Source organism: Conger conger, chromosome 2 (assembly GCF_963514075.1).
Source record: "Conger conger chromosome 2, fConCon1.1, whole genome shotgun sequence".
In the NCBI taxonomy this organism is placed as follows: Eukaryota; Metazoa; Chordata; class Actinopteri; order Anguilliformes; family Congridae; genus Conger; species Conger conger.
Window position 1 is genome coordinate 56,587,505 of NC_083761.1, and position 17,625 is coordinate 56,605,129.

General features: G+C 41.9%; 1 protein-coding gene across 1 annotated transcript; it reads left to right on the top strand.

The window, feature by feature from the left end:
- The first annotated feature begins 6,663 nt into the window (after positions 1-6,663).
- On the top strand, positions 6,664-7,937 carry LOC133121263 (zinc-binding protein A33-like). The gene is made up of 3 exons (XM_061230469.1): positions 6,664-6,698; positions 6,780-6,898; positions 7,357-7,937. The coding sequence occupies exons 1-3, from the start codon at positions 6,664-6,666 to the stop codon at positions 7,908-7,910; spliced, it is 708 nt and encodes a 235-aa protein (XP_061086453.1). The 3' UTR covers positions 7,911-7,937.
- Positions 7,938-17,625: the final 9,688 nt, after the last annotated feature.

A 17,625-nucleotide genomic window follows, 5' to 3' on the forward strand; every position in this document is an offset into this window, starting at 1 on the left:
ATCGAGGTATTCAGGGCTAAACTATAAAAATATAAGGCATTTTATAATGTATTTGTATTTTAGTGTATCTTTTGTGGCACTACAAGAGAAAATAAAACACTAGATTTACTATATGCAAGTGTCAGAAAGGCTTACACCTTGACTGCCCTGCCCCCACTAGGAAGATCTGATCACAACCTAGTCTACCTAGTGGCCACCTACAAGCCTGCTGTGCTACGTATGCCAGTCACCACCAGGACTGTATGGTATGGTCAGAGGAAACCATGGTAAAGCTACAGGACTGCTGTGACCTCACAGACTGACCACACAGTTCTGCACTGGGCATGGGGAGGACGACATCAGCAACCTATCTGACTGCATTACTGACTATATACATTTTTGTACGGACAATATTATCCCCACCAAAGCAATCCGCTGCTTCCCGAACAACAAGCCCTGGATGAATAGAGACATTAAATCCCTGCTCATCCAGAAGAAGCAGGCCTTCAAGGCTCAGGATAGTGAGGCAGCCGGTCACATCCAGAGAGAGTTGAAGAGAAAGATCAAGGAGGCAGAGGGGCAACTTCAGCAGAACAACCCAAAGGAAGTGTGGAGTGAGCTAAAGAAGATGACTGGCCTCAAACAACACGGACCAGGGGCGGAGGGGAGCAAAGAGAGGGCAGATGCGTTTAATCTGTTTTTTAATAGGTTTGACTCAGTTGGCTGGCATTCTTTGCCACCTCTTCAACCTTTCTTTGGACACACATAGAGTGCCCCCACTGTGGAAGACATCATGCATTGTGCCTAAGAAGGGATGCACCATTGTCCTCAATTACTTCAGGCCAGTGCCACTGACATCTCAAATAATGAAGACCTTTGGCTGGTCCTGCTGCACCTGAGGCTGCTGGTGGCTGATTCTCTGGACCTATTACAGTTCGCTTACCAGGCGAACCTGGGCTTGGAGGATGCAATTGTCTACTGCACAAGCATATGCTCACTTCTCCTGTGCATTTAACACTATTCAGCCACTCCTACATGCAGACAAACTCACAGCCATGCAGGTGGACCAGGCCATGACATGCTGGATTACAGACAATCTCACCCACAGACCGCAGTTCATCCGGCTCCAGAGCTGCCACTCAGACACATTGGAATGCAACACGGGCGCACCCCATTCTTTCCCCATTCCTGTTTACACTCTATACCGCTGACTTCAGATTCAACTCTGCATCTACACATCTGCAGAAGTTCTCAGATGACTCGTCCATTGTTGGCTGCATCACTGGCGACAGGAGTACAGGAGTCTGGTGGCTGGATTCGTCGGCTGGTGTAACAGCAACCACCTGCAGCTGAACATCAGCAAAACAAAAGAGCTGGTGGTTTGACGGAAGGGGAAGCCACCGACACCCATCACCATCCAGAGAGCGGAGTTGGCTGTGGTTGAGTCCTATAAGTTCCTTGGGGTGCACCTTGCTGTGTGCTGGGGATGAGGCATTGCAGTGGGTGAGTCCAATAAGCTGAACAAGCTGGTCAGGAAGGCGGCCTCTGTTGTAGGAGGGCGCCTTGACAGTCTGGAGGAGGTGGCTGAGGGGAGGATGAGGTCTGAAATCCGTAACATTCTGGGGAACCCAACCCACCCCCCCTATGGGAAGTTGAATGGCCTGAAGAGCACGTTCAGTTGCCGCATCATCCTGCCGAGGTGCTGGAAGGAGCGTTTCACTCCTTTAATCCCTCAGCCATTCGTCTGTATAATGCCGCCTGCCATGGTGGTTCCTGAGGCCCACACTGGTCACCCCTAAATGGACTATTTATTATTATGCACACCTTGCACTATTTATTATTATGGACTATTTATTATTATGGACACCTTGCACTTTTATACTTTTATACTCTCATATGTTGACACATATAACTGTTCTTAACATACTATATTAGTATTTTTAGTATTTCTATCTATTGTGTTCCCCATATTTATTCCCTTATTCCTCTTATTCTATTAATCTTTGCTGCTGTGAGATTTGCAACAGGGATAAATAAAGAGCTATCTATCACTCAATCTATAATTTCTGATGCACTGAGAACAACACGTCTGGGGTGTCTTCTGTCTTAGGTTCACCGGAAGTGAAAGTGAAAGACACTGAGAGACAGAGACCGTAAAATGGAGGCTAATGCTTTGATTCCTGAGGAGGTGCTCATCTATTGTTCTGTATGTTGTGATATTTTCAAAGAGCCTGTTGCTCTAAAATGCAGTCACAGCTTCTGTAGAGCTTGTCTGCAGAAGTACTGGGAAATGAAGAGCGCTCAAGATTGTCCCATCTGCGGGGGAGAGGCCCCTAAGGAGGATCCTCCTGTGGAGTCCTACCTAGAACAGAAGACTGGGAGAGGAACTGTTGACAAGAGTGAAGATCACTGTAGTCTTCATGGGGAGAAACTTCTATTATTCTGTGAACATGACAAAGAACCTCTCTGTGTCATCTGTCAGTCTTCAAAAAAACACAGAAACCACCCGGTCTGTCCACTGGAAGAAGCTGTACTGGATCGGAAGGTATTCTGTTTTATTAAAAGTCTTAATTTCACTGGTACAGGCAGTACTGTATCTAAAATTCTTGCTATCAACCATAAAAATAGGGAGTATTTTAGATTTTCGATACAATGCACTTGTACTGTAGGCATGGTTAAGTCCTGATTGATGATTGTGCTTGTGGGTTTTTTATAGTGAAGATGGCTTCAAACAGGAAACACTGAAATACACAGTGCAATTTGATTTGTAACAATGGTTTGTACAAATAGAGATATCAGACTGAACCTTTACTCTTACATAATGAAGGTCAGGACCGAGTAAATGTGTTGCTGTACATGTACATTACTGTGCAAAGGTTTTAGGCGGGTGTGAAAAAATGCAATCAATATTTGGCTATGGCGTCACAGATGGTGCAGTGGGTAGCACTGCCGCCTCACAGCAAGGAGGTCCTGGGTTCGAATCCCCGTTGGCTGGGGCCTCTCTGTGCGGAGTTTGCATGTTCTCCCCGTGTCTGCGTGGGTTTCCTCTGGGTACTCTGGTTTCCTCCCACAGTCCAAAGACATGCAGGTTAGGCTGATTGGAGAGTCTAAATTGCCCATAGGTATGAGTGTGTGAGTGAGTGAATGGTGTGTGTGCCCTGTGATGGACTGGCAACCTGTGCAGGGTGTATTCCTGCCTTTCGCCCAATGTATGCTGGGATAGGCTCCAGCCCCCCTGCGACCCTGTTTAGGATAAGCGGGTTAAGATAATGGATGGATGGATGGATATTTGGCTAGTTCTCCAAGATGTTCGGAACAACCTACCTGCCGAGTTCCTTCAAAAACTGTGTGCAAGTATACCTAAAATAATTGATGCTGTTTTGAAAAATATTGATTTGATTTGGATTTTTCTTCTGTTCATTCACTTCTTCTGTTCATGCATTTTGTTAATTGAAAAAAATAAACCATTAACATTTCTATTTTTGAAAGCATTCTTATTTTACAGCATTTTTTCACACCTGCCTAAAACCTTTGCACAGTACTGTATGCTGTCATATTCTTGGAGAGGGAGCTGGAAGTACAGAAATCCACAATGAGTGTGTAACCAGTGGAGACATTAGTCATATATGCTCTCTCAAAAAGGATGTATTAATGCCTGACACTCTTTTTGTAATATCTGACACACTTTTTGGTGTTAATATTTTTGTGTTATTTTCAACACAATTTTGACAGAGTTACAAACACACAATTTATGTTTCACAAAGGGAGAATTTCTTAACACAGACTGTAAGACTGTCACACCTGACATTCTCCCATTTGTCACCCCTCTTGTTAACTCTTCCCTGTCTTCCGGTGGCTAAAAAAGCCTACCCTGGAACTACCACCCGGTGTCTCTTCTTCCTTTTCTTTCTAAAACCATAGAATGAGCTGCTTCTACTCAACTTTCTTCTTTCTTTTCTAACAACAACCTGCTAGACCCCCATCAGTCTGGCTTCAGATCGGGCCACTTGACAGAGACCGCGCTCCTCTCCGTCAATGAGTCGCTCCATGCCGCACGAGCAGCCTCCCTCTGCTCTGTCCTCATTCTTCTAGATCTCTCTGCTGCCTTCGACACTGTGGATCACTCCATCCTCCTGTCCGCCCTGTCAGCAACGGGCATCTGTGGCACAGCCTTGGACTGGATTGAGTCCTACCTCTCTGGTCGCTCCTTCCAGATTGCCTAGGCTGGTACGGTATCGACACCTCGGCCCCTTGCCACAGGAGTTCCCCAGGGCTCAGTCCTAGGCCCTCTTCTTTTTTCTCTTTACACTCGTTCCCTTGGCCCTGTGATCAGTGCACATGGGCTATCCTACCACTGCTATGCGGACGATACCCAACTCTTCATCTCATTCCCACCATCTGATACACAGGTTTCTGCCCGTATCTCTGCTTGCCTGAGTGACATCCAGAGCTGGATGGACAACCACCATCTAAAGCTCAACCCAGGTAAGACTGAAATGATATTCATCCCTGCTAATACCTCTCCCCATCTGGATCTCCCCATTTCCCTCGGGGATACCACACTCACGCCATCACCCAGTGCAAGGAACCTCAGCGTGGTGATGGACAGCAGACTGTCCCTTTCCGAGAACATTGTGGCGGTGACCCGGTCACGCAGGTTCTTCCTATTCAACATACGGAGAATCCGCCCCTTTCTCACCCCCTACTCGACCCAGCTCCTGGTCCTAGCGATGGTTCTGTCGCGCCTGGACTACTGCAATTCCCTCTTGGCTGGCCTCCCAGCGTCCGCCATCAAACCCCTCCAACTTATCCAGAATGCAGCAGCTCGTCTGGTCTTCAACCTTCCCAAATATTCACACGTCACCCCCCTGCTTACTTCCCTCCATTGGCTGCCTGTCATGGCTCGCATCAAATTCAAAACATTGGTGCTAGCCTTCCAAGCAGTTAAGGGGTCTTCCCCAGCTTACCTACAAAAAATCATCAGACCCTACACCCCTGCCAGACCTCTTCGTTCAGCCTCCACAGGCCGCTTGGCACCTCCCCCTCTCCGAACCTCCACCTCACGCTCACGACTACTGTCTGTTCTGGCTCCACGGTGGTGGAACAAACTCCCCGTTGAGGTCAGAACCACCTTCAATCGCAAAGTGACACACCTCTTCAAGCAGCACCTCTCCCCATCCCTCCCTATCTCCCTGTGAACCTTAATTGTTGTCTTTGTGATTTACTTTGTGTTTCGGTATTTTTAGTTGGCTAGGTAAGCAGTATTTGGATAGTTAAGTTTGGTCACTTTTGCTTTGTTGTTTGTTTGTTTATTTCTTTGTTTAAAAAAAAAAAAATAGGCCCTGGTCCTTATCTTTGTTGTACGGGTAGCAGTTGAAATTGTACTTACCTCTAGGGTCTTTCAGCGAACTTATCCCTGGTTATGGGTATGCACTTTGTTGTACGTCGCTCTGGATGCCAATAATGCCAATAATGTAATGTAATGTAATGAATACAGAATTTTATGTGCTTAACTACACATTACACTACATTACATTATTGGCATTTTTGCAGACGCTCTTATCCAGAGTGACGTACATCAAAGTGCAAAGTGCATTCCATACCATCACATCGAGGCATGTTGAGAAATGACATGTTATTTGCTGTTGTTAACAGATCTATTTTGAAAGTCTACTGTACATACAAGAAAATATTTTACCCATGAGTCAAACAAATTTTATGAACACTCCAATGTTGCATACGACTCAGTAAAATATTTGGTTTTGTAATCCTTTATGCTGAAAAATTTGACTGGTTTAATTGTGCTGAAAACGCATGATGTTATGACACGCAATCCTGTATGCCCTGCATGTTTCACTGATCTTTACTTCTTATAGCAGGGCTATTTTCCCCACTACATTTCCCATGTACTTGAAAAAAATATACTGATCTTCACTCAGGGGTATTACTGTGCCACTTGTGTCTTGTAAGTGATAATTGGTTGATATCTCCCCAGGAGGAACTCAAGCCTGCACTTAATCTTATTAAACAAAAACTGGAGAAGTTTACTAAGAATGAAGAAGAATGTCGGTTAACCGCAGAACACATCAAGGTGAGTAAAGCAGATAGCAATTGAGTGCACAAAATATATTTTTATATTATTTTATATTATTGGTTTATGTTGTGTTTGACAGGCATAAATAACACACTGGCTGCCACGCATAAATAACAAAACATTATTCAGGTTTAAAATGGTGTGTTTTATTTGCAGAATCAAACCCAGCACACAGAGAGGCAGATGAAGGCAGAGTTTGAGAAGCTGCACCAGTTTCTACAAGTGGAAGAGGAGGTCAGACTTGCTGCACTGGAGGAGGAAGGGGAGTTGAAGTGTCAAATCACTGAGGAGAAATTAACACACATTGCCAGACACATCTCCAGCCTTACAGACAAAATCACAGTTATAGAGACGGCCATGAACACTGAGGGTGCTGCCTTTTTAAAGGTAGGAGCTTGATTTACTGTGTGTTCTGGGTTTATTGTGGCCAGTTACAGTCATATTGAGTAAGCTGGTGGTCAAACTGGTGGGACTAGCTGACTATATAGGCTGGTCAGTTGCTAACTTATTGTGACCTGTCTCTCATAATGGCCTTTACTGATTATATTTGAACATGCAAACCACTTATCACAAGTATGCTGTCTGTCATTATGTGTTTTCAGAGCTACAAGAACATTAAGGAAAGGTATGTAGACTCTCACCCCATTTTGTCTGTTTAAGTCACTTCTTTCCCCACAGCTAGAGTAACTCCTGCCTGTTGTTACAGAGCCCAGTGCACACTGCAGGATCCAGAGCTGTTCTCAGGGGCACTGATAGATGTGGCCAAACACCTGGGCAACCTGAAATTCCAAGTCTGGGAGATGATGCTGGGGATGGTGCAGTACAGTGAGTATATGGTTCAGATGGTGAAAACATATTTTTAAGCATTTAATGAACACATAAAAGTCAAGAAACATGCTGTATATCGAAATTTTGTGAAAGAGAATCAGCACAGGGTCCCCAGTCACAGTTCCCTGTGGGCTGCAGTATGCTCAGAGCACAAGCAAACATAGAATAACATACAATTTCAAATATACTTCATAATATGGTCTATTAGCTGTGTGAATTGTATGCATAGATTTTGCCATGGAATGTGTTGTCTTATTCACTTTCGTTATGAGAATTACAGATAATCTCAATTACAAATGAGATTTACATATTAAAACAATAAAATATTAGAATCCTTCATCATTATATACAAAATATTGTGTATGGGAGTTATAATCTCAATTATCTGAACTTATTTCACATGTGCCTCTTCTTTTAGCCGAGAAAGATAAATATCTTTGTTCTTGATATTTCAGCTCCCGTGATACTTGACCCCAAGACTGCACGTTCTGATCTCTCTCTCTCTGATCAACTGACCACTGTGACATTCACAGACAGAAAGCAGAAATGTCCTGACAACCCAGAGAGGTTTAGCTGCTGTTTGGCTGTGCTGGGATCTGAGAGGTTTACCTCAGGAAAACACAGCTTTGAGGTGAATGTTGGGAATAAAACCTCCTGGGATATAGGAGTGGCAAACAAGTCCATCATTAGGAAGTCAGGTATACCACTCTGCCCAAAGAATGGATTCTGGCTCTTATTGCATAGGAATGGTGATATGTACATAGCAGGAGGTAATAAACTCACACTGAAGAAGAAACCCCAGACCATCAGAGTGCAGCTGAACTATGACAGGGGGGAGGTGTCTTTCTTTGACTCCAGTGACATGGCCCCCTTTCACACTTTTACTGAAACTTTTACTGAGGGAGTGTACCCATACTTCTCTCCCGGTTTTAACAAAGATGGTAGGAATGAAGCACCCCTGCAAATATACCCAGTAAAGGTTTCTGTGACAGTGACATCGTCCAAGTGAAGATATTCGATAAAAAATGAATTCAGTATGCATTGATTTGGGATATACCTCGTGGAGAAGTGGACATACAAAGGGGGTGCCTGATAGTCTATCAGAAGCGAGTAGAAATGTACACGTTGGTACAAATTATCCATTTGATTACAAGCCATCTAATTGCTACATTTTATTCTGTAATTTACCTGCCTTGCTTTTACCTGGTATGTTTCATGCTGTAAAGGAGACTGTGGCTTGTTAATGTAAATTGTTATTGATCTAAACTGGGAATTACACATTTTAATTTGCAAAGTATCAAAACTCTTTTCATTCCATTTTCTTGGCTGACATTTATTGCATGACAATTAAAAGAATAATCAACTGTAATTAAATATTTGTAATTGGCAAGCTTTCTCTGATTGTATCTCATAGCATCTTTATAGTATATGTCCCACCTAGGGAGTATTTCCTTTCAAAAATCAGCATAAGCTGCTCTTGTATGGGGTTTACATCGTTTTTTTCTGTTAAGCACATTGTGACAAATATTTGCAAAATGCACAATAAAATACATTTCAGTTGATTCCGTAGTTTTTTTTTCCATCGATTTTCTGTTCCATCCATCCATCCATTATCTGAACCCGCTTATCCTGATCAGGGTCGCAGGAGGGCTGGAGCCTATCCCAGCATACATTGGGCGAAAGGCAGGAATACACCCTGGACAGGTCGCCAGTCTATCTCAGGGCACACACACCATTCACTCACACACTCATACCTACAGGCAATTTAGACTCTCCAATCAGCCTAACGTGCATGTCTTTGGACTGTGGGAGGAAACCGGAGTACCCGGAGGAAACCCACGCAGACACGGGGAGAACATGCAAACTCCGCACAGAGAGGCCCCGGCCAACGGGGATTCGAACCCAGGACCTCCTTGCTGTGAGGCGGCAGTGCTACCCACTGCACCATCCGTGCCGCCCGATTTTCTGTTCAAGAATTTCAATTATAAAAGGGTTCCAGTGAGTAAAAACAATTATTTTAACATAATTATTTTAAAGATTAAGTTATAAGCTATATCTACTAGGATATATATTTGGTTGCTATTCTTGAATCCTGTTGACTACAGGCATTATCCTGGTCTCTTCTGAAAGGCATCCCTTTGGGGTTTGTTTTCCAAGAGTTGGAATTACTCTAAATAGTAAGTAAGAAAACGAAGTTACAGAAGCTCAAACACAGTGGAAGTAGATGCAGGTTTTTGTGGTTGTGCCTGGTGTGCTTAGACACACAATGTAGCCACAGCACTAGACAAATCCCCTTTCAAATCTGCGTACAATATCACCAGATATGAGCATTCTGCAATGTCTAGGCAGGTTTCCAAAGAGGACATTTGGAGACTACAAAAGAACACATGGAAACTAAATGATATTATGAAGTGATTACTAAACTATCACTCTCCCCTTCCTCTTCCTCTCCTTGTGCTTCCTTGGACTTCTCAGATAGCAACAGGTTTAGAAGATTGTGAAAAATATAAGTACAATAATCACAATAATGACTTCATTTATACTCATATATTGATTGAGGTCCATTGATTGTTTTTTGTCAAATGCCCAACCCCCATCAACAGGTCAAACACATTCCACAAGTTTGCATGCTATTTATTATTCAAAAGCAGGCTTATTCATAAGAATACTGAATAGTAGTAATTATATTTTGAGATGCTCACTGATATAAAATGGGGTCACTGAGAGTCACTGTCTTCATCAGAAATATTCACTCAGATGAGAGATTCCTTGGAAGTCTGGTTTGGTTGTAAAACAATGGCTGATTAAATATTTACATTAACAAGCTGGTGTACAGGTCTATCTAGTAAAGTGGTCACTGAGTGTATTCTCTCTCATTTTGCCTTTTTGGAATTGCTGATTGTATTGTGTCACCTCTCTGCTTTTCCCACTGCTGGAGCACATGTAATCCTCTGATACATTTCCAGGTGAGCCACTTGCTATTATAGCTTCTGTAAAGTCCCACAGCCCTACAGGAAAGCTAGCACAGAGCAGAGCTCAGGCACATTTGTCACTGAAATATGCATGCATTTGTGTAAAACCAAATTAGCATGTTGAAAAAACCAAAACATTTTTGCAGCACTTTTAATAAACGCTTTGTTTCTACAATTCCATTTATATTTATAGTTGGAAAACAAATCACATCCAATCAGAATGGCCCCCTGACTCCAAATTGGACACCTTACTCAGCCCACATCTCTGCAGTGCGATTTCATTGAGTCTTCAAATGTCAGCTTGAAGCTTGAATAAAATTAAGACTAATCTAGTTCATCTGCTTCCTATTAATGTCCTCCAGGGGAAAATGTATTGTCTTATATCATGGCACTCTTTATATCTGGAGTTCTCTCTATCCCCTTCAGTTCAGGTGCTTTACCAGCCAACAATTCATACATATGACACCTGATAGTTGGCTCAGCATAAATCCGTTTGGTATGGCCACTGTGACTAGCCCCCACAGTGTTCTCAGTGTACACTTGATCTTAGTCTTTGAACAACTGCCAGTGGATGGTTCGCAGGGATTAGGGCAGTGGTCCAGTTGCTCTAAGTCACTGTATCTACTGTAAAGCTATCAGACCTGCCTGCCCTCTCTAATCTGGAATGTTACTCTGGACTCTTTTTTGCCGTTAATTGGGGCTTCCTCTGAGTAGTGTGAAAAGCCCCGGTGACAGAGTGCGAGACAACTGAGCCCCAATAATCCCTCTGTAGTCAGTGGAATGTGGGGCTCCTCGTTCAGCTGTCCCATTGTGCGGTCACTATCAGGACCACAGGCCAATACCCCCGTGTCTGGATGGCTGTGCTTCGAAACTTCACAGAAGCTTGGCTTCAGTCTCTGTAACACTGAAATGATCATCTTCCTACAACTCTCTAAAACTAAGAACACAGTTTGTTCATCTGGACTAGAGTAGGTGTGAAAAGCATTCTTATTTGTAAATAATAGCACAAGCCATGGATTAATTAGCACTGTCTACATGTTAGAAATTACTACTGCATCCAGTATTATGAGGAATAGAAATACCCTATATTCTTTATTAATGTATTCATGTAATTCATGAATAATTGGCATAAATAGTGTTTATTATTCATACCAAAATATAAAAGAATAAAAATATTGAGCAAATGAACTCTGCTCAAGTTCAGAATCCAGATAGGAATACCATTGCAGATCATTCGCATCCCTCTCTTTTACACACACACGCACACACACACACACACACACACACACATGTATGCATGCACACACACAATGAGCACTCGTTCTATTTTAGTGAAGAGTTCATGCAAATCCACTGCCTGTACAGCAACAGGGGAATAGTGTCTGGGAGTCCGGCACTAGGATCAAGTCTCTGGAAATCTTTATCGACAAACTGCTACCTTTTCAAATCCCCTTTCATCCCTCTGCCAAGGGCACCCATCCAAGCCCCAGGGGTTCTGTTCCCTGCTACACTTGGGCCCTCTGCACGATCACTAAATGGCCTCTTTGTTCTTCCTCATGCTCACTTTAAATACAGTGTTGTGCTGCGTCTAATCTTAAACTGTTTATTTTGGGAGTACCAAACTGCATAACTGCCTAAAGAATTATAATTTCTCAACTGATGTTTTCAACAGAAAGACATTTTCAGCCACCCTACTCTAATAATGCACTCTCATGCTTTTTGTTTTCTTTTCTGTTTGAAAAACGGTTCCAGTTCACATTAACATACATTTTAAACCAAAGCATTTTACCCAAAATAAGCAAGAGGTAGAACAAGAATATTCTTGAATAGGACTATTCTGCATTATTTTTTGAAAAAGCACAATTTGAATCAGTCTTTCAAGAAAATGATAGCAGTTCTACACAAGATTAGTTTACAGTTGGAGCATGCTTTCCAGACTTAGTTCAGAAATACATAATTTGTCCAAAAGTTATACAGTGCAGCCCGTAAGTAGTGTAGTGGACAGTGGTACAATTTCTGTTCTTCTGGCTCTGTACTCCAGCACACAGTTTGTTTCTTATTTCTGACTGTCATTGGCACAACTCTGGTTCCCATGTTGACTAATGCGAGGTGTTCTTAGGTCAATCAAAGGCCTAGAAACAAGCCTAGATACTGATAGCTGTCTTATATCTGCATTTTTATTTATTACAACTGAATAATCAGAAACAGCTGAAAAGCCAACTGTCCAATTTTTTTTGGTCCCCAAAAATAAGAGGTATATGTATGAAAAGGGATATAATTCCTTCACGGATATACCTGATATGGATGGCAATACCCTCAAATTACCCGCACTTTAACCTCATATTCACTGTTTCATTCCAAATCCAGTGTGTTGGGGTACAAAGCAAAAAGAACAGAAATTGAACCACTGTCCAAATACTTACAGACTGCATTGTATAGTTTTAATTTCTCATACCCATACTGTACCCTGACTAATGAAATGCACAAAATGGTCTAATGGTCTAATGGTCTAAATTTAAATCCCAGGTAAGGCAATATTTGTTTATCCTTGAACATACTGCTTAACCTGTATGTCTTCAGGAAATGTCCATTTGGATAAACAGTTTACCTATTTGGCTGTGGCTTTGCATCTATACTTTACAGAATCAGTTGTGAAAATGACTGCTATTGCGCAATAATGGCACAACCTATGTTCTGTATTTTTTATGAGTGGCTTTACCTTTATATTTTTTAATTGGGTACTTGTCTATGATTCATACTTATTCCCATCTCAGTAGCACACTTTTAGTTATTATTTAACTTCATTTGAATTTAAAGACAGATTGAATTGTTGACAACAGTCTGCTCTGTGCTTCCCTGTGCGCTACATGTAGCAGTTAGCCAGTTATTCTCTCACTAATCATAAAGGGGAGACAGCTGCTAACTTAAATACTTGTTACATTTTTACTTGGTTACATTCTCTCAGGCGGTAAGATCAGTTGTCTGGCAGTTCGAGGGTTACCGGTTCGATCCCCTGCCTACAGTCTGTGTCTGAGCAAGACACCTAACCCCTAAATGCTCCTGACAAGCTGGTTGGTGCCTTGCATAGCAACCAATCGCCGTTGGTGTGTATGAGTGAACAAGAAGCATAAATTGTACAGTGCTTTGGATAAAGGTGCTATATTAATAGCAACCATTTCCCATTTAAAGTAAAGCAAATGTGGTAGGGCAGGTGAGAGATCGCTTGCCCTCATTCTCCTGTAAACCGTTTGATTGCCTCATCCCAAAACACCCGCATCAGTATGGGAATCTGACAAAGCCTGCTCTGGAATTAACTGATGGATTTGATTAGATGGTAGAAGAAGACTCACTTTAAGTCTGCCAGAAGTGCTCTTTGAATGCCTAAATAAACAAAGATGGGGCAAACAATCTTCACAGGATAGTATTAGGCATGAGAAAAGAAGCCCTTTAAAGCAAACAGAATGAAAGGTTGTTAATGCTCCTTGAAGTATGAGGGAAAGCACGTTGGTGAGAAGAGGAACTTGCAGCTTGATGCCCTGCTTTATAATTTGCATCTATATGGGATACATCGCAATTATGCAAAACAAATAAATGGCATGTTCACGGGAATGTTTGTCAAAAGTGCTGTTTTTGAGTGTTGCAGCTTCAGGGGCCATGAGTCACTGCTTCACGTCCCATTATTATGAGTAGCCTGGAGCCTCGGTAGGCTCTGTTCTAGATAAGGGCTAACGGCAGCACAGGTTTCCCTGGGAACCGACACTAAGCTGTTCTGTGTTCCCCCACACTGGGTAAAGGTGCAGTGTGGCCATTGTGAGGTTTGTAGCATTCCAGTCAAAATAAATGCAAATGGGCCATAATTATACATTTACGGGTGGGAACAGGCTTTTTTCTCAGTGGACTTCCCAGAGCTGTCATCCGCGGCAGATAGGCAGGCAGGCTCAACGATCGGGCCACAGAAACTAATACAGCTGCAGCACAGCACAAGCTGTTTGTCTTCTCTGGCCTCACTCAAACCATGCTATATAAACAGGGCACTTGCATTTTTCAGAACCTACGCGTTTCTGATATTGAGAGATTTCCCACTGCTCCCTGTTTCATCACTAATTATAGCAGAAATCCTATATATCATAAAAACACAGGGACTGACAGCAAATGAAAGTTAAAACTTTATATAATACTAAAAAGATATCAATTATTGCCATGTCATTGAAATAATGCTCTTTGTAGTTCTGGATTGTGATCATTGTTTCATACATGACTATAATTCACTGAGAAACTGTTGGACACAATCACATATAATGATAAAAGCTCAATAATGTTAGAATCTAAGAAATAGGATCTGTACTGCATCAGTTCTGTTATATTCGGAAAACAATTAAGTTATCCACATTTAATAACATATTACATTGCTTTTATGCCATCTGTAACACTGTATTGCTACTTTCTTGGCTAGGGCTCCCTCAAAAGAGAGATCTTGTAATCTCAATCTCAATGGGACTCACCTGGTTAAATAAAGGTTAAATAAAAAAATAAAAACATATGAGGAAGTTAGATCTCTATCCATAAAACACTAACTGATCTAATCTTTTTTACATTATTTGCATATAACATGGCTTCAAGTGTCAAATTTCATTTTTACAGTTGAACAAGTTTTTCTCTGATTATCAAACTTACATTGTTTGTTTATGTACTCCCCCCATGAAAAGATCCAGTCCTTTTAACCTGGAAAGTAGGACTGGTGGCAGGGATGGAGGGATTAAATTTAATTATTAATGGATGACTAATAATATGGTTCAGGACAGATTTTCTGCTGTGGTCAAACCAATGCAGGGGGGAAGTACAGGGGTACCCTAAAATGAAAACCCATACTCATACAGCCTGGTGAGTCAGCCACCCACGGCCAAGAAACCCTGGCAGCTGCGTCTTAACTTGAGGCTATTGTTTTTAATAATAATGATTTATGTTCATAAAAAAAAGCTTTTTAAGGGACAGGGAAACACTAAAAGACAAACAGGCCGTCATACTTATTTTATTGTGACTTGGGAATACAATTTAGCCCAGCTTTGTTCCAGTAACCCCAATCATAACACTGGCCTTAACCATGGAGCTGAAGAAAGGAGTATGATGGCATGCTTCTGAAGTCCCCTTCTAAATTGAGGTCCTTTCTTTATGCCATCACCAGTCATAAACAAAAGACAGCCTTGAACATTTAAATGGAATTAAAATGTGTTTGAAGTTTGAGAGGCATTAACAAATCCCATATGCTAGCTCTTCCTCTCATAGCTAGTGAGTAATGTCAGCAGAGAGCATGGTCAGTAGCCTTCACAGACTGTAAACCTGGGGAATGTCGACATTGGTTCACTGATATTGCACTCATGGGAACAGCGGGAAAGCTGACAATAAAAACCCTCACTTAACTGAATGGGTAAGGAGCGGATGTTTTGTAGTAGATCATGGCTACATTAATGATGTGGCCATTGTGCTATGTAACCATTTGTTCACATATAACTCAATAAAGGACTTGTACTGATAGAATTAAATACTGAATTAGCTTGTGGCTTTCATAAATTCAGAAAAAGGAGAGAGAAAGCTTGGAATTGCTACGCGTGAACGTTTATTTATTTTACGAAGTGCCAGAGCTAATGTTTATGAAGTGCATAAAACATCAAGGCAAATAGAACAGTATATCCATAGAAGTCCATATATAAGTCACACACACCACTTTGTTCTGTGTTTGTGTAGATTTTTTGTGTGTGTTTTATTAGCAGTCCTAAACATGGGTTAACCATTCAATAAAACATTCAATCGTAAATATTCAATAAACATACATTTCTAAGGATGCTCCTGTTTTTTTGTCATTTGCACTTTTATTTTGGCCACTCCCTTTTGTTTTCTGCATCCAGAAATGGTCCAAATCTTTTTTATTGTGACTGAAAGTATTCAAAATGAGAGCTGTGAATAACTTACAAAAAAATGAGCTGCATACTGTATATACTTAGGTCAAGGTTATGCGACTGTGGTTTCTTCGTGCTTCTCTTGCTTTGTGAACCCCAAAGCCATTGTAACAACAAACATTCTTTCCAAGAATGGCTACTTCAGAATGGAGAGTTGCCGTTTGTTTGCTCTTCCTGAGTCGCAGTTGGGCGGCGAGGAGAGTTTGAAAACAAACCTGTTGTATGAGGTTCAATGATGCCAGACACTGGGGCCACTTCCTGTCTCTGAAGTGGCACTCTTTTATGGCAGGAAGTGTGCAGACAACCTGCACCCTGCCTCCTCCAGCAACCTCCACCTGCTGCTTCTTCAAACACAAGATTTCAGCAAAGAGGTGTAGCCTACAATAACCAGCTACGTGCATGCATGCCATAGTTCTGAAATGACTATGGGCAAGAGAAACTGCCTCATGGAAAACAGCTACAATGTCCCTAACCTCATTGTGTTAAAGAAAAGATTTTTGGTGCAACACAAGTGATTAACTGTACATGATGTCAATGACGATATCCAAAATCTTTCTCTTTCCTGCTTCAGTTAGAGTCCTGTTTACAGTCCCAAAGGGAAGAGTTTATGGCCCAGTTTTACATGCAGCCGCTTTATTTCTGGTTTTTGTGAACTCCCATCATTTTGCATATAACCTGGTGGTCAGATACATTTAACTGCCCTTCCATTTATTTTCGAGACATTCCTCCTGTTTCAGCGTTGTCCTTTCCCATACCCAAGTCTCCATGCCCTCGTTAGAAACTAATAAACATACCCCTGTTACAATGGCCAAGTTTATATTCTGTTAGGTTTTGAAAGGGTCACCGTGACCAGAGTCATTTCCACCCCAGGCCATCACCAACATATGGTAATCGTATGCTGGCTATTTGTTTTTCCTTCATGCTTTTTCCATCAGAGCGCATAGCCGTTCATCTTTGACAGAGGAGATGCCCTCAGGCCATACCATTTGGGTAGGCTGTATATATCTCTCTAGCCAGCTGCCATTGCTCTTTGAGCTTTAATAAGCAAGCTCCCTCTTTCAGCGCGACAGTAAAAATAGAATAGTTACTGTCTGTCACACCAGCTTATATCAAAGTGTCTGAGCCTTCACAGCTGAGCCTTTGAATGGTGAATCAAGTGAGCGCGGGCAGAGGCGACATCAATGAGATGTAAACGGATGTCTGCGGGACTGTCAGGTGCGGGAGCCAGCTAGAGCACTAACCCTTCAGACAGGGACGTGCCCCGTGGTCTGGAACTGCGTCTCAAAATAGAAGAGGTGGATGTTGTAGCGGCGTCACAGGCTTTCAGATGCGATTGTATAGTCAAAATTGGGAGTAAATGAAAAATGTAAAATAATAAAATGTTCATGAGTATATTTATATAAGTATATAATGTAACATATAACGTTAATCAAATCTAATTTTGCCCCAGTTTGTGAGATAGAAGGGACTATGAGAATGATAAATCATGAAATGTCCAGTGTTAAAACAATTCTTACTGAGTACATACGGTCCTGCTCTGGTCCAGAGTAAGACCATATTTACACTGTTAGAGTTGAATTAACACAGGACATTGTACTGTGCAGAGATATCGCTGTGGGCCAGGAGTCATTTGCTACTCATGCCCAAGGGCTCTGTGATTCTTGGGGCTTCATTGAACGTTAGCATAATTTAACCTTGTCTTCAACATTTATCAAGCAATATATATTTTTATTTATTCCAAAACATCTTTAATGACAAGGAATGGCAGAACTGCTCAGATTTCTCCTCAGTTCATTTG